General features: G+C 41.5%; 1 protein-coding gene across 1 annotated transcript in view; it reads right to left on the bottom strand.

Annotated features, from left to right (window-relative positions):
- The window catches only part of LOC121307382 (protein NDRG2-like), a 32,671-nt gene extending 21,528 nt beyond the window's left edge, over window positions 1-11,143 (bottom strand). Inside the window, exon 1 of the mRNA XM_041239587.1 lies at window positions 10,844-11,143. Within this exon, the coding sequence (XP_041095521.1) occupies window positions 10,844-10,904 (61 nt within the window). The 5' untranslated portion in view covers window positions 10,905-11,143. The remainder of the gene's footprint in view (window positions 1-10,843) is intronic.
- Window positions 11,144-24,629: the final 13,486 nt, after the last annotated feature.

Here is a 24,629-nt window from a genome sequence, read left to right as displayed (position 1 = left end):
TTTGTATTCAGACACAAGGATAGGCAGGGGCAGTGAGTGTGGAAGGGACCACGGGGTAAATCTCCCGAAGCCTTAATAATAATAATCTGTTTTCTTTCCTCTTTATAAGTCCTCACAGGGGGGCGTACACATCGAGAAGGGGAACTTTCTTGACAGTGGCAGCTGTGGTCAGGGTATATTCCTGAGTGACATTTAGCAGTGTTAACTGTGCTGTAGCTAACATAAGTCCATAACAGCTTAAGTTACTAACAGTTTCATTCAGTTGCTCCCACAAGTGGCACTTATAAAAGAAAAGCAGTGTACTACTGACTTTAAGATAGCTGATTCTTGCTAATGCCAGTAGTAGCACTTGTAATGGAATATCGCTGCCCTTGACTGGCTACAGGTAACGATGTGTACCAGGAGATTTACTAAAGGTGGTAACCACTTCATTCCAGAAATCTTACTTCCAATAACTACACAGTGTGCAATTTTGGAATAAACACATGTTATAGCAAACACCTGGCATTAAGTTAAAAAAAAAAAAAAAAAAAAGTTCTTTGTTTGCTTGCCTTGCCTTCCAGGAAGTCTTTAATTGCTTGAGTCATTTAACTCCCAGCAGTGTCTTCTTGGTAAAAGCATGTGGGTTAATAGGGGAAGTAGCTGGCTGGTTATTGATTGTAAAGTTGCCAGTGTTGGGGGTTAAATGCATGGGTTGCAAACCGATAGATATCATGTTTAAAAGGAAAATGCATGTTTGCTAAATGTGTCTTTTCAAAACTGCGCTTTTAAAACCTGAGGAATGGGTATGTACGGCACAAAAAAATGCACGGGACTAACCACGTTTGAGGAGTGTTTTTTTTCCCTTCTTTTTAATAATACATTTCCACGATTGACAGCTGGGTTTGTTGCCCTGAGGGTAATGTCACAGTGAGATGCCTCTGAATTACTGTGATGCCTTTGAAGTGACTCAGCTAGATTGTGTCAAACAAGGAGAGCTTGAGTCATGGTGGAACACAATAGAGAATGCAAATCTTTGAAGGTGCCAGTTTGACAGATTTTTAGGACAGCGCTGGCTAAGACAGGTGACCTCGGGATCTGGTGTCTTTAAATATTCAAGCAAAAAATATTTTGATGTAATTAAACCTGTGTGGAATTAAAAGTTTAGTTATTCCATCGTACAGGGATGGGTTAACCCTGGACCTGGAGTGCCAGAGCCCTGCAGGTTTTCTGGGTAGCTTTAAATCATCAATGACTACAGACCAATTAAGAAGATAACTGGCCCAATTAACTCAACTGCAATGAAAACCAGGCGACTCTGTGGCTCTCCAGGAACAGGGCTGGCCACAGGGAGTTCTCTCTGTGTGAATACTTGTTGCAAACACACACACACACCCACATTAAAGTTGTACTAAGCTAAAGTTGTACTATTCTTAGCAGCCTTAAAAGTGGTAATGAAGCAACCTGATTTTAAGGCACAGATTAGCACTCAGATATTGCTGGCGCTAGCAAGTGTATTGCACACATTCTTCTCTCTGCACAGCTGTGAATACAAAATTAGAAATTTAAAAAGTAACGAAGCCTAAGCAGCTCTCAAAGCGCGCATGCGTAACCAGCGCACGCACACACACAGAAAAATATCTACACATATTATATAAAGATTTGTAAGCACATAGCTGACCCCCACCAACACCCTCAGCCCAACCTAGAGCAATGACATTAATTTCCTTCTCTTTTGTACAGAAAAGAATTGGTTGAATCACAATCCAATTCAACAGGGCACGTTTCCAGCATAGCCTCAAGACCTCGGTGTAGATTGTGTAAAGGAACGAAACACACCAACATGCCTACAGCGGTGTTCATGCTTAAGTCGGCAGAGGAATCCACAGCTCACCGCGTATCAGCGACCCCCTGTGGCCGATAGGGCACCTGTGGTTCTGCAGTGGAGCCATTCAGATCTGTGTTGTCCTCTGACACTATAGGTCTGGTGGCTTCGCTGTGGATCAGAAGTGCGAAAAATGGAGGACGCATGTTCCAGAGTTTCCCGAGTCAGCAGGGGGATGCAGCGATGAACCAGGATTAACAATAACACAACTGTCGATTCCAAATTGGGGAACAAACTGGGATACAAATCACTGACAAAGACTAAATTTATAAAGAAAAAAAGTTGTTTCAGGTGCCTAATTAAAGGTCGAACGTTTTCAGACATGAGAGACCATTGTTTCTATTTTACAGACCACTGGCTGAAAATTGAAATTCTCACACCCAGAGGTTGCAGGTGGGTATATACAGGAGATAAGATGACAGATCTTGAGGTGTGCACGCTGTGAGCAACTTAATGTGGATTTGAGGGCTCTGCTTTTAGCATTCACTCATATTTGTTTTAAAAAGGGCTGTGGTAAACAGTGTATTTTTGTATGGCTTCTAAATAAAGTGTATTTCATTTCAGAGTCAAGTTTGTGTTTGTGTCAGGATCCTTGGTATAAAACAAGGTGGGACTCTAATCCCACCTGTAAATGTGGTTTACTGGATTCTATGATTACCATTATGATTATCGATTATAAATCAAGGCTTGAATGACTCATGATTAAAAGAATTTAAGGTTAGACTAGCAGAAGCTAGAATACCCGTCCTTGTTACCCATCTCCTGGACGTTACGTGGGCATGGCTCTCTGGGGCGAGTGCTCAGGGTCTCGAGGGTTTTCCAAGAGCAGTTTGCAGACACCTCATAATTATACAGACAGGGTTTGCATGTCACATTATCACGAGGTTGAGGCAGACGAACAACTCTGTTTGTATTCTTAAAACATCATGAGATCACATGGGCACTTTCCACACCCCAACCTCGGGTGTTTTAAATGCTTCTGATTCACTCTCACCATACTTCGACCACACCTCAGTGTTTTCAGTTACGGGCTCGATGTTTTTTGTTATTGTTTTTTGTTTCCAGCACTTGCCCTTTGAATCACTTCTCAATATTTCCCTTCCCACCCCAGTGTTTGTGCAGGGGAGAAGGTTCCTGCAGTGGGTCCTCCCTTACACCGGGGGCGGCGCTTTACCATTGTAACTAGTGTAGTGGTGCACAAATTATTTATATGCCCCATTTCTTTAATTTAACTCCATGTAATCAAAGAAACTGCAAAAAAGTCTACCAGAAGCCATAATTGCAGTAACGTTGTATTTCATATTTTCAATTTGGGTATGGACAACTACAAAGCGGTGTGTAATTCAACATATTAGAGTAACATTATTCAACAAGCTTCTTTCGACTTTATGAAGCAAAATTAGTTCATTCTACAGGGTGATGCAAAACCTTTGACCAGAGCTGTAAAACACACAAGGTATCAAGAAAAAGTAAGAAAGCCACAGTGTGGCCGGTCTGACCATATATCGCCTGTGAAATCCAGTGAAATAAGCCATTTTGTACCGCGACGATTGTGAAGGAATGTGTGTGCTTTTGTGCAGCTGTGCTCCAAGTCATTCTCTCTCTAGCACCTCCTGCTGATCAGATTGGAAGTGAGCGCGCATCTGCGTTTTGTAGAAAAACAGTAAAAATGTTAAAACTTCAATATAAAGCCATGCAGATAAACAGAATAAGGGCATTAATAAGTTCTAAACCTTTTTTTGTGAATATTACAGGCACCTTTATTTAGCGGTTGCCTCTGGCGATGGTTCCAGATGGATTTGTAGCTGGACTGGGGTGTTTACGCTTCAACCTGTGTAGCTTCGACTTGTTCTTACTCTTGCTGTGATTGGCTGCAAAGACAGCACGGCTAGCCAGAGGCTGGATCATGCTTGTTGCGTTGTTTTTCTTGTGCACAGTTTCCTAGTAACTGAAGACAATGCATTTTTAACAGCAGGCAAGCAGCTAACCTGGATCATACTCGGAAGGAAAAAATAAATAAAAAATTGCAGTTTTAAAATAAGTAAGAAAAAGCTTAAATCCGGGTTGGTTTGATTCGAGTGGCATCTGACTACTTGTAGTTCAACACTGTGAAATGTTCCAAAGCTGACCACTAACCGTCCAGATTACCCAACAGCTGTTGTGCAGCTCAAAATGATCTCGGTCTCCCCTGTGGGGCTGAGAGATAAAGAGGCCCGCTCCCTACAGGGCCTTTGAGTCTGAACAGCCATCAAGTTGTTGCAGGACTTTTCACCATCAGCCCAAACACTTATTACAGTGGCATTTTATTAACAGAGGAAAAAAAAAAAAAAAACGTGTTTTCATTTCACAGCTACGCTGTAAGCAACCAAGGTTTACCCTCAGTCCTGCTCCTACAGATTACAAAACAGAATTCCCTGACTGTGTTTGTTTCTAAGACACTTCAAGTTCTATTATTTTAATTATCTTGATGATTCTGATCCAAAGCGTCTACACAAAGGTAACTCTTTTGCCTTGCACCGTCTCTAAAATTAGAACACTTAAAGCTATCATTACCACTCTTGTAACAGTACACGTTGGCTAACACTGTGGGTGGGTCAGCCTAGCTAATTCTCCCCCCCTGTGTGCGTCACGTGGTAATGATTCTGCTGTTGTGTTTTGAGCGCTGTAACTTTAAGACATGACCGGCCAGAGAGAAGGAGGGAGTTGGGTGACGTATAGATGTGGATATTTCCAGCACCTGCATGTGTGTAGGATTGATATCAGAAGGGAACTGAGATATGTCTAACTCATGAAATATAATAAAAGGTTGAATTCAGAATGGATTCTAGAAGATGACTCGCTGTTACTGTATGTGCTTAGGGGAACCAACTTTTGTTGATTTTCATGCACAACCCAACCCCTCCAAAAAAAAACAAGGCTAGTGTCGATCTCTCTTTGGACCTCTCCAGCCAAACTCACCAGATAATTAAACTGCTGATAACTCGGCACTCAAAGGGAAAACCGTCTGCATCAACAAGTGCATGCACTTCCTGTCTAGAAACAATTCAAAACTGCGACATTTCCCAACAATCTCGGTGAGCTAGCATCCTCACATTCAACCTAATAACTTAAAGCGATGTTTGTCTGAAATAAACTCTACAGCTAATCGAGATCGTGGCTCCATCTTTTGTTTTTTTCCTCTGTTCTGTTCCACCTTTCAATATCTGTAGTGTTTTTTTCACACATCTGCCATATATTTGAAAGGGAATAACCAATAAAACATTTGTGTGACAATCATCTCTTCAAAGCGTTATATATTTACAATAACCCACATATTTCTTACTGCATTGCTAATCTGATTTAAACAAATCTTCTCCAAGTAATCAATTACGTATGAATTATCAATTACCTACTAATAGGGACACAGTTACCATCTGATGCACATTTCACAACAAATGAAACACGTGCAACGTCTCTACATCTTAGTGATATAACAATGGAAACGAAACACTTAAACAATGCTAACTGATTCACTTGCTGGCTGCTCTGAATAAGCAAGCGAAATGTAATGTTGAATTTCATTAGCTGGTCTGTGATGTGATGCTTTGTCGTTGACCACTGAGGCTAACACTATGGGAAGAGCGTTTTTTTTTTTTTTTTTTTTTTTAATTCTTACATGTTTGAAAACAATGGAGAGACAGAGAAGAGGCTGAAAGGGAACGATATTAATCGATAGGCTGAAAGGGAACGATATTAACCGATAAGCAAAATCTAGAATGTCGTTTTGGTTCCACAACGTAATAAATTAGTTTCGTTTTTTTTTTTTTTTCTGTTCCAATGAAAAACGTCTAATTTTCTGTTTCGGATCCCTGCTTAACAATCTTTTTTTAATGATTTCTGTCACATTTTAAAGCAGCAGAACTGGGACTCGATGCCTGGCCAAGGAAAGGCATGGTCTGGTTTCAGATCTTTGAACCTAATTTCTGTTCCCAGGGAACGTTTATAAAAAGCCCTCCTCCCTCCGCCCCGTTGCAAAGGAACCTGCTTTCCGCACAGCTTTTCATGAACCTGATATTTGCATTCTCAGAGTTTCAATAGTCCCTCTTCTGGCCAGCAGACAGTTGTTTTAGTCGCGTCTCCCCCAATCCAACCTGGTAGTCCCGCTACAATCCTTCATATTCGCAGAGGACAGACATTTCGCTATTGTGATCCACACAGAAAAAGCTGGCACTCAAAATCTAGGGCTGACCACTTGGCAGCTTGGTTCCTGCTTTTAACAAATGAGCAAGATGGGCCGAATGGCCTCCTCTCGTTTGTAAACTTTCTTATGTTCTAATTCCAATTTCAGTTGCACACAATAAATATTACATCACCACTGGGAGCTCTAGGTTTGTAGGGCAGAGTATACACTGCATGCATACACTCATATACACTGTGTATAACAAATACAAAACGTTGACGTTGCGTTATACTGTACGTTATTGAATTCTTTCTGCATTGTGTCTAATTGTAATATGCAATGACACAACAGTTACAAAAAAATAACAATATAAAAACATTATTATTATTTTTATTATTATTATTGGGTTTTTTCTGCCGCTATTTGACAATATTTTACAAAGAGTGCGCCATTACATCGAGTTTACAGGCAGGCAGGCAGGCAGGCAGACAGACAGACAGGAAGGCAGGCGTACACACAGTGGACTGAGTGTTTGTGTGTACAGGCAACGGGCAAAGTGACCACAGTGCAGCAGCAGCCTGCTATGAAAAGTTCACGATGCATTTAAAAATATTTCAAAGCAGCTGACGTCGCGAGTCTGGTTTCACGGCAGCTGTACTTCATGAATTCTGGCAATACCACTGGCACACAGCCTCACTTCTGTGTATCAGAGCAAGTGGTACCACAAACGCTCACAAACATGGTTAGCATGTGCAGTGTCTGATAGTTATTACTAATCAAACTGCATTGCAATGAATAACACACAAACCAAACTGACTGGCTCTGGTGAAGCTTGTTTACAATGAAAACAGAGCAAGTTCCAAGGCAAGGCCTGAACCGGCATTACAGGCAAACAACCAATAAGGAAAGGGAGGAGAAGGGAGGAGAATTGAGGGAACCAGCGCTGCACGAAATTACAGCAAGTGTGAGGGGTCTCAGGGTGGCTAGTGTTTGTTACACTGAAAAGGGTGAGACCAGACCATGTCTCAAATCTTAACAACAAATTATCAGTTCCAGAGACCCACATTACACACAGAGTGTTAGTGTTTAGACACGATATGTGCCGCTAGTATTAACGGAGATAGGCAATGGATTGGATCAGCTGAAACCCCCCCAAATTAGACTGCTCCCCCCTTTATAATGCTACAGTTAGGAGTCCGAGTGTGGTGTTATATGTGTGTACCTCCTTATAACAATAACGAAAGTGCAAGCAGAATGGCATTATGGTGCAAAAGTTGCGATCACATGCTGTATAACTGACTCCCAAGGATAATGAGACCCCAGCATTGGAGGACATCTCCGGGCAGCTTACAGCCCGCAGGTGCCAGGCCAGACCACAGGGGTCGCTGGTGCTTGGTGAGCTGAGGACACCCTGGCCGACCTAGCCCACCCTCCCCCCGGACAGCGCTCGGCCAATTGAGCGCTGCCCCCTGGTCAACAAAGCAATAGCCTGGATTCGAACCGGTGACGTCCAGACTACAGGGAGCGCCACGCCACTCCAGGCATCTTAAACAACTTCTAAAAAGTCTTGTACACTTTACCATTTATGGCTACGAGTTCCTCTTCTCTGACTATTTTTCAAGGAATTCCATGTGTGGCCTTTAACGTCTTCAATTAAAATCAGACAATCAGTACTTAACCTATTTTGACAATTTTCCAAGACTCAGTGACAGTGGTTTGATTTCACATGCTCAACAAATCAAAACTACAGAAGCAACAGGGTTTTCACAGACACTCTGAGATATTTTCTTAATCAAATGCAAATGTACTGCAGTATGTTCAATGTTATGACAGACGGAGTCCTCTTTTCTAACCCACTCTCTCTGGTAGGCTGCACTCCACATCTGAATGTGATTTCTTCCAAGAAGTGTAAGCAATAGGGGAGGCTATTATATCACGGCAACCTTTGCTTGTCTTTTTCAAAAGTGTCTCCCAGATCAGATGTTTGCCCGGCAGTGACAGGGCACTCTGTCAGTACTGAGCCAGTACTGAACAGTCAAGCAATCTTATTTTTTACTTCGAGCCTATTTGACAGCAATTGATTCTTTCTTTCTGCTACAGAATAATGTGGGTACTTACTGATGATAAACTGCATCAGCCCTTCCTTCCCAGTCCATCAACTTTGAATCGATAGACCGCAGTGCCACCCTTCTAGTCCCCTCAACACAAAAAATTATCCCACACTGCCTGTGCTTCAACCACTATGCCAATATATCTTGGCCTGTTGACATTAACACAATCTTGAGCCACAGTCGTTATTTGTTCCCTGCCTACCAGCCTAGATGTCAAGCCAAGCTTAAACCTCTGAAATTAACAGAGAGAAAAAATCAGATTCCCTGGGTTTAAACCAACCATATGTTTAAAGACCACAATTGGTCCTACCCATAGAGCTGTAGGGTTAATTCAGGAGTTATTTAAAAGTTGTTAAGTCGTTTTGATAAAATGAAATAAACATTTATAATTTAGCTTGCTTGGTTTGTTTGGTTTTGTTCCACCCCTTTCTCTCCTCGGCCAGTTTATTCAAGCAGCGACAGACAGACGTATTGTTTAGGTTTTTTTAAATGAGCAAAAAGCTTTCTTAACACATGAACCTGACAAAGAAATGCTGCAATCCAGTAAAGTTACAAAAAAACCCCAAAAAAACAATAGTCGCTAAGGTGTTAGCTGAAAAGAGATTGTGTTGTGGAATGTATAAACTTCGTGGTCAATGTACTTTTTGGGATGTTTAAAAAAAAAAAAACATCAAGTTTACTGTTTAGAAGCATTTCAAGACAAACTTTCCCTGGCAAAAAATCTTTTTTTTTTTTTTCTTTTGATTTTAGTGTTGAACCTAGTTTGCTCTTTCCCATACTTACAAATGAATACAATACATAAGCATGGCTTTAGAAAATGAAATCTATATGCATTGTGCTTGAAGGAAATTGACTCTATTCTCGGACAATAACCAAATTAATACTGATCCTTTAAATAAAACTTTGGATATAACTTTTGGGTACTTAACGTTGTGGCTCTATACTGTCTGTAGATGAAAAAAAATGACAATAAAAACATTAAATAATTCGTCCCATCTCAAAACAAATACAGAGCCATTCATTCTCTATAACAGACTGACTCCCTCACTGCCCCATTTCTCTACCCACCAGACCACACAGCGCTCTCCTTGTCTCTCAGATCTAACCACTAAACCACATGCCACCCTGCCCTCAGCTCTAACCACCCTCCTGCCATTGTAGTTACTCAGCCCACCACAACACCTCTCTGCTCTCCAACTACTGTAATGAAAATACAACCATATGCTTATAGTGACCACGTGGTTAGGGTAGACACCGTTGTATAGTGGCTCCCTCAGTGCTTCGATACCGCGGTGCACGCTTTGCCCTTGGTGCTTTGGTATCTAGGTGCGCACGAATCTCATTGCACACGACACACGGTGCCCAGCGCTACAGCGCCAGGGCACAGACACAGCGCCACATGGTGCACATAGTGCTCGGTACCCACCACTACAGCGCTAGTGCATGAGCGCACGGTGCCTCACGGGACACGTGGTGCGCACGGTGCTCGGTGCTTCAGTGACTGATGCAAGTGGTGAGCACGGCACGCCGGAAGCGTACCAAGATGAACAGACCATCGCCGGACCAGAGAGATACTACACTGTACCCCAAGATATACAAAGCAGCCAAGAAGAAGACCTCCAGGAAGATGGCAAGATGAAATTAGGAAACACACCAGAGGTACGTGGACGAGGGACGCAGCACATAGGCTTTTCCCCCCCACGTGGACGAAGGGACGCGAGCACATAGGCTTTTGGTGGAAGATCTTGAATCATACTGGGCTGATATTATATATATAATCATGGGCGTTTCATGGTTCTAGGATACTGTTGTACTAGGGTAGCGAGCCCAATATCTCTATATGATGTGACATTGGGTAGTTCCTATATTGTTTCGTAATACTTTCACTATGAGGGTCCCTTTTCTACCGTTCTACTTGATCCTTTAGTGTAGTTACTCATCACATGCGATTTTTTACTTCTACGTTTTACTCATCACATGCGATTTTCGACTCTGTCAACAGTTTTCAATATTACAATGTATTTGTCTATCCGTCAAAGCCTGCGTGTTTTTGTTTGTTTGTTTGTTTGTTTGTTTTGTTTTCTTGCATGGGTGGGGCAGTGATTTTTGAGGTTTGAACCTGTCCCAACCACAGAAACTAGTTACTCAGCGTTGTCATGTGCAACATTAATCTCCAATGTGCAGTTCTGTGCATGGGTAACATTTTTATACAATCAGATTTGATTTGATTGGAACAAAGACAAAAACTAATATAGTTGATTAAATACAAAGACATGAATACTTATATATATATATATATATATATATATATATATATATATATATATGTGTGTGTGTGTGTGTGTGTGTGTGTGTGTAATACATTAAAAGTCATTATAATATCAACAACAATTTCAAATAAATAAATACATGTTAGATTTCTAGTTGCTTTTAAGAGTTGTCTATAATATGTACAGAGGCATTATTCGGTCCATTCACACATTGCTGTATTCAGTTTAATTTCTATATGTCTACATGTGGAAAAAAGCTAACATAAATATACGGTTATGTTACAGACTAGCCCCACATAGTTACACATGCATATATCTTGAAAAAAATATTAACATTGATCACTTTGTATAGAAACAGGTGACATGTAATATAGCTATAATAATAATAATAAATAATAATAATAAAATAATAATAATAATAATAATAATGCAATGTTACCTGTCATCACGTCTGACACTTTCCTTACAATCCCCGTCCTATACAACCATTCAAAACACATTTAAGAACTAAATATCTCACAAATAACACGAAAAACTACTTTATTTATGCATTTTGGAATGCGTTTTGTTACGAAACAATATGCACGGGTTCTTAATTAGCTTTCAAGTAAGTCTGTGTGTCCGAGACGAACGTAAACAACATCAGCTGAGGTAATGTCCTGACAAACGAAAACAAAGACACATGCGCAAGGATCAAAATTCAACCAAAGAAAAAAAAAAAATCAGCTGTCATCGTGCAAGTGTGCGTGAGAAAAAAACAACACAGCCGTCTGCACACAAGCACTTACCCCGCGGAAACTGCAAGTGTAATGTCTTGCGTCTTTTTTATTCTCCTGCCTCTTCCTTTGGTGTCCTTAAAATTCTCCTGTGTTTTCCTTCTTTACACAAATAATAACCCGAGTCAGAAGTGGAGCCTTCAATCAAACAGGGAGCAACCATTCAGGGAAGCAAAGGGGCGTTCTGCAGCTGTCCACATCTGTCCACTCTGGCGCGTCCAAAATAGCTGCCTCGCCAATGTAATCTGCGTCCGGCGTTCCTTTCTGATACCGTGTGTGAGGTTTTGCAAATCTAGGGGTGCGGTTTTTCCGGGTTTTAGGGTCTCTCTGTTACCACGTCTCCCCGTTTTGGGGGGTTGGTAATGTTTCTGAAGAGAAGTAGTTGGTATATAAACGCCTAGAATACCAAGGCTCTCCTGTTTCAGGCTGCAACTTGCATTTGGGTAGTGCTGTGCAATAATACAGCGGCGTGTCTGAAAGAAAGGGACGGCGTTATAGAAATACAAACAGAGAAATGCAATTTTAACAGACGCATCAATCACCTTGTCTTATTTGTTTATGCGATTTGTTAATGCGTAAAGAATTGTTCCGAAAATTGTCCATCCTCGTTCTTTTGTTTTAAATAATATAATACATACTATATATATATAATATATAATATATAAATAATTCCCCCCCGCCGCAATATATATAGATATTATTATATATATACATATATATATTAGAATGACTATATACGTATATATATACCTTAAACGAATGACTGGGAACATTATTAAAAGGTAAAGGGGCAGTCTATGAAAACAAAAAAAACGAGCTAATTACTCTTGAGGCTGTTTATATATATATATATATATATATATATATATATATATATATATATATATATATATTCATATATATAAAATGCCAAATGTATAATAATAATAATAATAATAATAATAATAATAATAATAATAATAATATATTGTGCATGTACACAAAAGTTTGAAATGATTAAAGCAACGTTTTACTTTCAGGCCGTTTCATACAAAAGCACTTCTTCATCTGTAGCCAACCTCTCAGCGTTTCAAAACACGCAGTAGAGATCTTTCGCTGCAATGCCTTTGTCAAGGGAAAGTGGGTTTCAAAACAGTGGAGGTGCTTAAAGGCTTTTGACGCCATGGCAACGGCACTCACTTATTTCTATATAAATCTATTTACTACACAGTCCATTTTGTAACGATCTTAACCCTTTCCACTGAAACCTCCGGGCGTCATGGAATCGGGTTATCCATGCATTTCCAATGACACTGTACTGTATCTATATTGATATTTATCTGAGTGTAGTAGATTCGTTTTTAGTACGTAGCGCGTTTTAGAATTGGAATTCGAGCTTCATATTCCACATAAAATGCGTTGATAAAGTCTGGAGCAAAAAAAGACCTGACAAGGCTTTTAAAATCACGGGTCTCTTGTAAATCTGGCATCACTGGCATCACGGTCTCTGCCTCGTTAAGCAAAGGCCAATGAGTTCATCCCTGTGCGGTACAGCCAATGGGGTGTGCCGCCCTATTTAACACAGAACAGCCTGATCGGTATAATATGATAGTGTATGAGGACTGATTTATGCGACACCCTATATATATACTCCTATGTATATATAATCTATCTGGGATATTGTGCAAGCAACTGTTCCTCGCTCATATTTTTTTCATCCCTTCAGAATTTATTTTTTCTCGTTATTATTTATTTGTTGTTGTTTTTTTCTTTTAATGAAGTCCTTCTGCATTAATTCCACAGCTCTCGTTATTATTATTATTATTATTATTGGTCTATTTGGCAGGGCGCCTTTATCTCTCGCTATAAGCATTTCAAAGAAACATGAACTCTCCTTTTTAGGGCCCTCGTTCAAAAAACGGGGTGCGTTTGTCGGTCTGTCGCACTCTTAGAGGGAGCACAATAACTGCCGTGCTTTGTCACGAATCCTCCCCAATTAGCTTTTATTATACACCTCTCTGTAGATACTGATTTTAATCAAATAACACGAATATTCCGTCTTTCATGTTTCTTACTGTGCGCTATTACATTTGCACACATGCCAACAGCCCCCATATGGTCGGGACAGTCGCGACCCCCCCCCCAACAGTTTCCAAATGTCGGCAAGTATGAACTTGTAACAAATTAGATTTGAGAAAAATCTCCCCTCATACTCTCAAATAAAGGCCCACACATAAGAGACTGCATCTTTTTTGAGAGCTTTTTTTGAGACACTTTTTCTAAGGAAATGAAAAAGAAAAATGTTGTTTTTTTGGCAAGACGTTGAGGGTGAGAACAAAGGATGTGAAAAGCGTTGGAGGAGCTGAACAATCTCCATTTCTCTTTCCCCTCTCCCTCTCATTCTCTCCCTCTCCCTCTCCCCCTTTCCCTCTCCCTCCATTCTCTCCCTCTCAATCTCCCTCATTCTCTCCCTCTCCCTTTCATTCTCTCCCTCTCCCTCCCTCTCATTCTCTCCCTCGCCCCCTCCCTCTCATTCTCTCCCTCTCCCTTCCTCTCTCCCTCTCCCTCCCCCTCTCCCCCATGGGATAAACAAACTGAAAGCCCTTAGCAACCCATATACAACCACCACTATCAATACTGGGCAAAGACAGTGTAGAGAATATCAATTTAAAATGCGCAATGGATCCAGAAAGAAGAGACAATGGAGGAGCTAGCCTCAAGAGTAAACAGCTTCGTTTTTTTGTTTTCATAGACTGCCCCTTTACCTTTTAATAATGTTCCCAGTCATTCGTTGGTGGTTCTGATTAAATTAATTAAAACTTTTTTTTTTTTTTTTTTTTTTTTTTTAAAAAGCGTCATTGATAAATCTGTGTTGAGGTCACACTCAAAAGCAGAGCTGCCATTCGAACGAAGAGAGACTGAGGCTTCAAGCTCTAGCTGGCAGTATTTATATGACTGCTTGATATTTACTGTTCAACCTGCAAATCTGTGTTACACTGCAAACCAACAGAAAAATCTTGTTCTAGTCTCCTTCCCAGAATCCCTAGAGTCTGCCATTGTGCGCCTCAAATAAGCTGATCAACACCCAGACATGCACCTGGAAAAAAATGGCTGAAGGATCCTATATTACATTGAAGCTACGTCTTGGTTGGTCCCCACCTCTAAGATCTCATTTTATCTTGGCGAGCCCAGTAGTAGCGTGAAGTAGATAACAGCGACTCTCACGTAATGAAACTTATAGGAGAGATCAGCCCAAATGTCTTGACAGTATCTTAGCAAGCCTCCTGCATCATTAGTGCACTGCAGTGCATTACCACAAATATGCAAAAAAATCTGTCCCAGAGTGGAAGATCTATGGGAGACACTGGTTACTCTAACCTGTGGTCCATTTCTATGGCAGGCTTGTAGAACTGAAGATCAACTTCTGAGCTCAGATTGTAACACAGAACTATGTCTACACTTTTCTACACTGGTTTCTGTGCTTGAAGTATTGCTGAGGGTCAACTTGGTGAACTGTCATTCAGCCAATCAAACAAAACCTTTATTGATCCACATGAGTCCACCGAGAACGAATTCTCATTCCCAACAGCAAGCTGGCAAGAGGCTCACAGCGCCACAGCAAACAACATCAAACATGAAGTAAAAAACACACAATCACTCATAAAACATAAATCTCGGCAGCAACACAGCAGGTGCAGACGTCAGTCAGTAACTCTGAGGCTAAAAATCAGACCTCAGATATGAACCGTTCTAATTTTAACTTTGGGTGAAACTCATTCCAGTCAAACTGGAAACTGAGTGACAACCAAAAAAAGATTGCACTCTGAGAACAAGCAGCTTAATAAAATGACTGGATCTTAAGTTGTGCAAACTCCTTTTGAGTTTTTAATGACTTCAAATGGAGTCCCTGTAATAATGCTTCATCATAAAAGGTGAAATTGTTTTGTGTGTGTGTGTGTAGTTTTATTTGGCTCAAAACGCAGCATACTAGACCAATTGCATTTAATCCCACACCTCACACCAAGAGAAGTTGAAAGGAACGCTGCTGGAATAAGTTATGTGCATCGTAAAAACATGCACTAAAAACTGCATTCATGGTTTTTAGAGCTTTTCACACAATCTCACTGATTACAGGACAGACTCTGTAATGGTAACACGTATCACACGACACCGTCCTTTACAAATTGATTTCAGGAATAGATGTGTTGCAATAAGATTCGTTTCTCTATAGAGTGTTTGCTTTCTATAAAATTGTGAACTTGTAAAACCTCTGCTTTGTATAACCAGTTTGGGTGAGGTCCTTTGCGCTGAAAATGTCATCATCCTCATATTGTATTTAACCAGCGAGGAGGTCCTGGAAAACGATCAAGACACTCTTAAACCACAAACGCATTCAAACATGTGTGGATAAGCCTTAATGCAGCAGCTTAGTAAGAGATCAATTCATTAAAGACAAGTGGTTCTGAGTAATCTTTTTTATTTCTACATTGCTTTCAGTAACCTGCTGCAAATCATTTTGCTTTCCAAAACAAGTTCAAGGCACTTCATTGCATTAAAAAATGAATTCATTCATAGCTCAGTTATATACACAGCGTGTATTAGAACAACCCAATGGATTTGAAACCAGTCATCTGCAGCAGACAGACCTAGATCAACACGGTTTAAAGTGAGGATTGTTTCTCAATTACATCATGTTTCCATGCACCCCCAACTACTGTAGCGTCCAGCACTAAAGACAATCCCTGCTCTTCAAGATCCATCAAACAACGTACCTCCTGTCTTTACAAGTACAGTATATCACATCAGGACAACAAACTCAAAGTCAATGAACCCAGCATCTTCTGTCCCATGGAACAATGAGCAGAAACGTGGTTCTGAGAATGATGAGAATCTTCATCATCACGATAGCTGTGCTCTCTTCTCCACTTCGATCCTGTAGCCAGGAGACAGGAAGGCAACCGGGAGCAGGCTAGTAGCGGACGGGGTACCCCATTTTAAAGCCTACTACCCCCCCCCCCAGTTCAAAATTTGGAATAATGTTATAAACATCGAAAAGAAACGAACGCAAAGAGGCAATTTTGCCCATCATTGCTCGCCTGGTTCCGACCAGCTGATTGATCTCTAAACTTCTGTCCCATCTGATTTGAAATAGTGCCAACGTTTCAGCATCCACATTGCTGGGCAATTGCAAATCCTCATCATCACTCACTGTGAAACAAATGTCTCAAATCTACATCCATTTAATTCACAACTGTGTCCCCCAGTGCTGTTTTCTGTGCTGCGCTTAAATAACTTCTTATGAATCAATGGTTTTCTGCCAAATAAAAATACAAACATTAGTTTATTATACCTCTTGCATTAGGGCCTTATTTGGCTTAGGGCTTACTTGAAAAATGAAAATCAGACAGATCAAGTTTTCACTGCTGTGGGTGTAGCCACTTCGTTAGGAACAGCTCCTAGTTAACAAATGGGATCTGTTTGAGATGTAGTGGTTTTAAAAGTAAGATTATTCATCCCAGTAAGCCTGCTTCACAGCCTTTCTTCCAACAGCCCTTTCTTGCCAAAAAAAAAAAAAAAAAAAATACCAACCTTTAGAGATGGAATATCGAACCCCAGATAAAAAGACATGGACCATTGCCCAAAATTGAAGAGACTCCTTCTGTTGTGTTGTAGCAAAACATTTCCCCTGCTGTGAATTACAGCGTCTGCAGCAGTCAGGAACGAAATACATTTCAAAAGGACTCAAAGCTATTCATCAGTTCAATATGTCTTAGCTTGAAATGCAAGACTGTTCTCAAGGGACTCAAACTTGTGGTTCATGTGAACAGTGTGTTTGGTAAAGAATAATTGTCCTGATTGCTTTTTGTGATTTACGATTCTAAGTAGTTCTGAGTTCTGTTTTTATCCAACAGTGAGTTATCATATAGTGATAAACCATCAGTTTCAATTCAAACACAAAATGTCTTGTTTTCAATCACGTGACAAAACCCCCACAGCACAGAAATGTTCACTAATGATCAACACAGCGAGAACACGTTAAAATGATGTCAAGCTGGTGCGTTCGTATCTCAGAGAAACCGGAAATTAAAACAAGGTAAAGGAGATCATCCAAATAAAGCTGAAGCTCTAATGGATAACGAGACAGAATGTCTGCACAGCCCTGAAACACGATGTCTGAAAAAACACCCGACTGACCCTCTGAACCTTGTCTTCTTTGATATCAGCATCACAAGGGGGTCAGAGGATTAGATAAATAAGAGGCGGGCCTCTTCAGGGAGGAAGCACCCTTTCTCTTAGGGGGTGAGGGAGGGAGCAGTTTAGTCTCCATGCCCCTGGACTGGAAGGAGCACCCTTTCTCTTATGGGGTGAGGGAGGGGGCAGTTCATACCAGGTAGATTTATAGCTAACACTTTAGCACTTCAATCCACAGTGATGTAAATTATATGCAAAAATGCAAGTGAAAGACTAACGCTTGGCAGCAGTCCTTTTAAAGGAACTATTCTAGCTGCTAAACAAGCCCATTAAAAACAGCTTCTTTCAAAATCTAGAATTTCAAGCTCGATTAATGCAAACAGCACTATGTGGGGTGACCTGTTCCTCGTGATTTTTTTTTTTTTTTTAACAAATATTTTTGCCTGGGGGTTTTATCTGTGAGGCAGCTGAGACAGCTGACAGAATTCAAAACACAAGCTCAATAAATCAACTAGTTTGAAACAAAGAGTGCTGGCACTGCCTGCTTTCCAACTCATCCCTCGATCCTCTGAACACAAGCCTCTCAGAGCAGGGAGTCTGCAACAAGAACACTCTGGAGACTTTCATTGTGGCTGCTACAGCCGCAGGTTCCACATTAGAGAAGGATGAGACACCGACACACACAATATGTAGCTTGCAGTTACACACCTGTCAACATGCTTGCTGGTCGTACAGTTAAAATAAAACAGTACGATTCACATTGCTATAGCGCCTTTCAGCACCAGGATCCCAAAGCACTTCACACAAAAAACAATGAAACCATTACATTAAAAAAGTCTGTGACAGGGCAAAAGCCCTGCTTGAGTAAATAGTGTGTGAGGGAATGCAAGGTTGGCACGGATGGGGTTAAATCCGTCCCTGCCAACAATCACGGGTGCAGCTGTTCCCCAGTTAGGTAACTGAGGGCTGATTGGGGCGTGGCTGCATGTTTAAAAAATAAATGGTTTGTTTGTTGAGGAGTTTGTGCTGTTTTGCAATTTGAAGGAGAATGTGCAGCCCGCATTTATTTTGTTTAAACCTTTTACTTTGGCCTTTGTGCCATGTTTTGTTTGTTCCGGTTAATTGGAGTGCGGTTTGCATGTAAAACTGCAGCTTCCTGTCTAATAGGTCTATTTCCTGCCAGTAACATCTTGAGCCGTGACGCGACCCTGTCACACAGTCTAAAACATTTAATAAAACGAAAATGAAAAAGAAAGACAAATAATAATTGGAAAAAACTCAGATAAAAAGTAAAATAGAACAATAATACAATATACAGAGTGTACAAAACACCTGCTCTTTCCATGACATAGACTGACGAGGTGAACCCAGGTGAAAGCTATGGTCCCTTATTGATGTAACCTGTTAAATCCACGTCAATCAGTGTAGATGAAGGGGAGACAGGTTAAAGAAGGATTTTTAAGCCTTGACACAATTGAGACATGGATTGTGTATGTGTGCCATTCAGAGGGTAAATGGGTAAGACAAAAGATTTAAGTGTCTTTGAACGGGGTATGGTTTGAGTGTGTCAAGAACTGCAACGCTGCTGGGTTTTTCATTTTTTCAGTTTCCCGTGAGTATCAAGGACATTAAGCCAACGGCAGGCCAGTGGTTGAAAACGGCTCGATGATGAAAGAGGCCAAAGGAGGCTGACACGAATTGTGCAGAGCAACAGACGGGCTACAGTTAGTCAACTGACAACATTGGTGCTGAAAGACCCATAAAAGAATACACAACTCGTCGTACCTTCACATGAATGGGGTATGGCAGCCGACGACCTAACAGAGTTCCACTTCTTTCAGCAAAACACAAGAAACTGCGGTTGCAGTGGGTTAAGGAACGAAAAGGATTGGAAAAACATTGCCTGGTCTGATGAATCCCGGTTCCTGCTGTTTCACGCTGATGGGAGGACTAGGGTATGGAGAAAACCACGAGTACATGCATCCATCATGCCGTGTCTCAACATTGCAGGCAGGTGGTGGGGGTGTGATGGTGTGGGGTGTGTTTTCACGGCACACATTGGGCCCCTTGATAAAAGTGGAGCAATGTTTGAATGCCACAGGATCTCTGAACATCATTGCCAATCAGGTGTATCCCTTCATGGCAGCAGTGTATCCATCTGCTAATGGATTTTTTCAGCAGGATAATGCCCCATGCCGCAAGGCTAGGATTGTCCAGGAATGGTTCCACGAACATGACAGTGAATTCAGCTTACTGCAGTGGCCTGCCCAGTCACCAGATCTCAATCCAATTGAGCATCTGTGGGATGAGATGGAACGAGCTATTCGGAGTAGAGATCCACTACCAGCCAACTTGACACAGCTGTGGGAAGCATTGGAGTCAACATGGGCCAGCATCCCTGTGGAACGCTTTCGACACCTTGTAGAGTCCATGCCCGAAGAATTGAGGTATTCCTAATTTTTTGTACACTCGTATATATATTTATGTAGAATCTAAAAAAAAAAAAAAAATCTTTTCAGTTTTGCAATATTAAAGTTTTGCTGTTTTAATTTACTTTCATTTTTAGACCTTCCTTATTTGAACAACTTTAAAGCATAACAGCAGCAGACTGCTTGAATGCATGCAAATGATCATACTGGATACAGTAACATTTATAAAACCCTAAAAGGTATAAAGTAAACCAAGACTAGGACTAGAGGGCATTAATGGAAGCAGAGTAAAAGTTTAGAACAGAAGGCAGGAAGCACTTTTTTTCATTAAGCTGCGGGAACACAAATCCGGGTCGGGACCAAATGTCATGCGGTTCTGCTACTCGATTTCACGCTGCTTTTGATAAAACAGGGTTGACCTGGGTGACGAAAGTAAGCAAATACGCGTCTCAATGCCCTGGAAGCAGCTTGGTACTGATGCTCCAAGCCTCTCTGGATTGATTCTACGAATGCTCCCAGTATGCGCATGCACTGAAATGAAAATGCATTTTTTGCTATAACGTGTGTCTTGAGACCTGCACAGAAAAGTGCATGAAAAGGAAGGAACGCCTGTAATCACGCTTCGTGATGCTCATTACAGGAGCGTCGCTGTTATTTACTTCATGCAACTACTGGACTCGCCAAAATAAAATGAGATTATAGAAGTGGGGACTGGCTCCAGGGATCAGCCTATTTGCAGCCTCCCTGGTGCATCAAGACACACAACGCTGGCTTTGCAGGCTCTCTACTGTACTTGTTCATGGTGGAATGGATGTTATTGCTATTGGTGTCTGTGGATTTCCTTAGCAATGCAAAGGGGAGCCTGGTTGCCGTTTTCAGCTTTGTTGCAATTAATCAGCAGCCGAGGGGAGCTGCTATAATCTACAGCTCACTGCCAAGGACCAGGTTACCGAGCAGAAGAGAGGTTTCTGTTCCCACAATACCCTGCACAAGCCCCAGCATGCCACAGGTGGTGAACATCACACAAATCAACTGCTCCCATTCCACGACTGACACACCCCCAAGCTGCACTGCGGATTTACCTCCCAGTGGGCTGAGGAGTGAAAGAAACTTATGCTTCCATTTATGTCCTCTTCTCTATGCTAAATTTGAAGTCGTGTCTTGGGTTAACTCTATCTAGATCATTTATGATTTTGTATACTTCTTCCTTTCTTTTTTTCCTAGACTGAAGAGATTGTATTATTTTAGCGTCTCTTAGCTTATGCCATGAAGTCCTGGGATCAGCCTACATGTAGTTGTACCTTTGAGTGCAACGGGGTCTTTTTTGTGATTAGTCAGGGCTAGTCCTCAAGAGTGGATCAGGTTTCCGACCGGCAGCAATCTTTTTTTTTTTTAAGCAGGATTTCGTTAGGAACAGCAGGTGGCGTAATTGATCCCTGTCAAGTGTGATAGGGCTGTAACAATATATCAGAGAGGGGGGACTGTGAAACAGAATCCCAGGTGTAAGAAGAGTGCGTTGACAGGCAGTGACACTGGCATGGAGGAGGACGAGAAAGAGGAAGAAGGGTTGATAGAGCACAACCATCCACGTCACACCAACATGCTTTGCAGATCAGCTCACTAGAAAATGGCGTCAGGTGAGGTAAGCTGGCTGGATCTCCTGACCTAACCCAACTCTGCACTGATGTGAAAAATACATTTGTTTTAGTACAAAACAAGACAGTTCGTTTTGCTTACTTTTGCAAAGTTGGTGAAGTTAACTTGTGTAAGTGGTTGGCATTCACACGGAACAGAAGATAGGCAGCTTTTGCACCCCATGTATTTGGTAAATCGTTTATTTATCCAGATTACATTCTTAAATAATAATAATAGCCGCGACCCTCACCAGGAGAAGTGGAGTCATAATGGATGGATGGATAATAATAATAACAATAATAATATTTAGGGTTACCAGATTCCTTGTGAAAAACTTGGGTGTTTTTGCCTTCAATTCACTGGCATCATATCAAATCTGAAGCCATTAAAATAGCAGTATACAATCATAACTACAAAATTAAACATCTGGATTTATTGCAGGGTTGAAAAGCATAGACAGCAGCGCTTTACTGAGCAAACAAACTTTCAGCTTGGCCTGCTGCCAACACTTCTGCAGTCGCTCACTGTGTACGAGGTTTCCTTGACAACAGTAGAAGCTGAAAGCGTTAATCAGTTCATACGTGGGAGTTCCACGCTGCCTCAGCAGAGTGGGACTGTTTGGTAAAGGGATTCTGCAGCTGCCAGTCTCAGCTCTAACAGAGGAGTTTAAGTGCGTCAGGGTTCCATTGGAAATGACATTGGTAGAGTCTTAGAAACATCTCCAAAGTCCGTCTCTACCTTTCCCTCCCAGATGCGGAGACACTCTGTCATGCATTCATCTCCTCTCGACTCGACTACTGCAACTCTATCTATGGTGGTCTCCCGGCACGCGCCATAAACCGACTGCAGCTAGTTTGGAATGCCACTGCCAGGATCATTACAAGATGTAAAACACATGTTCTCGTCACCCCACCCCCCCACATGTTGCCCAGCTGCACTGGCTACCTGTAAAGTTCAGGATTACTTTCAAAACTCTCCTGCTTGCCTACAAGACCCTCCATCACACAGGTCCCGGGTACCTCCTCAACCTGGTGACCCGCTGTGCCCCGGCCCGCAAGCTGAGGTCCTCCGACTCGGGCCTGCTTGTTATCTCCAAGCCAAAGCGCACCACACTCGGCGAGCGCTCGTTTAGCTTCTTGGCTCCGACTCTTTGGAACTCTCTCCCAGCTTTGATGCGTGATGCTCCCACCGTCGCTCGCTTTAAATCAACTCTGAAGACCCACCTGTTCTCTCTTGCTTTCCATGCTCTTGAAGCTTGATATCTGTTATTAGCTGCTGTGCTGTTTCTACTATTTCATGCATTATGCTGCTATCATGTATTATGCACTTTTTTTTTTTACTGTATATCATGTATGATGCATTTCTTTGTATTTGAAGTACTATGGATTTTCTTCTTGTTATTGCATCTTGTACAGTGCTTTGTGATGGTGGTCCTCTAGAAAGGCGCTAAATAAAAATTGATTAATTCATCGCACACACTAAATAAGGTTTTCTTACTTAAAATAAATAAATAAAAACAATTTTACTGTTTCTGACCGGGACAAAAAATCCCTGGGATGTCTGTTAACCCTATTTTATATAAACCACTAAAGAAAAATAAACCATACACTGAGTATACTGCATGAACGAGAGGATAGAGGGGTACAGTTCCTCCGACACTGGCCTGGAGCCTGGACTGAAGGCACGCTGCTAAATTCTCGACCTTTCCACTGGTTTCCAGGGTGGAGCTATTAAAGAGCTTTTTTTTTTTTTTTTTTTTTTTTTTATTTGCGCCTGTCTCCCTGTCACTTTACTGAGAGGCGAGACAATCTAATTTGAATCGGACAGTCTTTTGGAGTCCTGGGTCACGGCCAGGGGATGATTCATACTGGAGAAGACCATTATAAAATACAGAAAGAAAAAAACAAAAGCAGCCCCAGTCCTACTCCTGTTGACAGCATTGCAAGTCACCTTCAGTATTAAGAGGTAGAATGCAAAGAGCTTAAGCTATCATTTTACTTGTGTTATTCATGTTATATGGTTTTCAGTTCTTGCCCTTTTTCTGAAATTTAGAGCAAGTAGTGGGGTTCTGAAACAGTGTCTCGCACATCCCCAACGTGCTGCTACACCAGTTTAAATAATGCCAGTCATTCCTTTTCATTGTTAACATCCTGACCATTTTTTACACTTGCAGCTTTAAAAAGTCTGCTTCGGAGCTCTTTTCAAAACGCCTGCTCTAATGCACTGCCAGCTTCAGGATTATATGCCCACATTGTCAAATAGTCAGCGCAGCGAGAACGATCCGTGACGTGGCATGAAACAGAAAAGCCACAGCATGTGTTATTTATTTATTTACTTTAATATAAAATCGCTCTTCCTGCAGTGATTTAGAAGACAGATCTCAAACTCCAGTGCACTAGAGCGGACGTTTTGAAAAGAGCTTTGAAACAGAGTTTAAAGTTGCAAGTGTAAAAAGATGCTATCCACAAAGATGCTGTCAACTGGACCTCACCTCCTCTATAAGCTGCTGCCCCTCCACCCTCTCTGATCACTATTTCATCTTTCTCCCTACACCTAAAGATTCTTGTACTCACCTAACCATGCCTTGACCAGACTGCACCTAGCTACCTCCAGACCCTCACCTCTCCACTCCACCTGCAGTAGAAGACCGGCTGTACCTCCTCTACGCTCCCTTGTCTCCAGAGCCCGCTCCTTCTCCACCCTCATTCGCAGCGGTGGAACGACCTTCCTGACGATGTCAGGACTGCCCGGTGCCTCCCTGACCACCTTCCGCTGCTCTCTGGTCCCCAGGAAGTATGAACGTACCTGTACATTCTGCAAGTTTAAAACTTGAATTACTGAGCCTACAAAACTGATCACATAATATTGTACCAAGTCTCTAACACCTTTTACTGGTCTCTTGCACCTTCTGCCACATATTGACTGAATTACATACAATAAACCCAGTCAATGCCAAGTGTCTATAAACCGGCAAAAATCGCTGCGAGAAAAGTGTTTGTAATACTAAATTCAAATTCCCATTTAAATCCATTTACATACAACTCTTCCACTGAATCAGATCTCAGTGAAGACATACACAGAACATTTACCATAAAAAAACACTCCTGTTGGACTGGCAGTGCATTTTAGAACTTGCTACTCAAAGGGTTAATCCTGCACTTCACCCAATCTGTAGTATTTTGTACTTCACTTGCACTCGCAAACCCTAATGTAA

Source organism: Polyodon spathula, chromosome 55 (assembly GCF_017654505.1).
Source record: "Polyodon spathula isolate WHYD16114869_AA chromosome 55, ASM1765450v1, whole genome shotgun sequence".
In the NCBI taxonomy this organism is placed as follows: domain Eukaryota; kingdom Metazoa; phylum Chordata; class Actinopteri; order Acipenseriformes; family Polyodontidae; genus Polyodon; species Polyodon spathula.
Note: the sequence above shows the minus strand (reverse complement) of the source record. Positions and strands in the feature narration are given on the sequence as shown.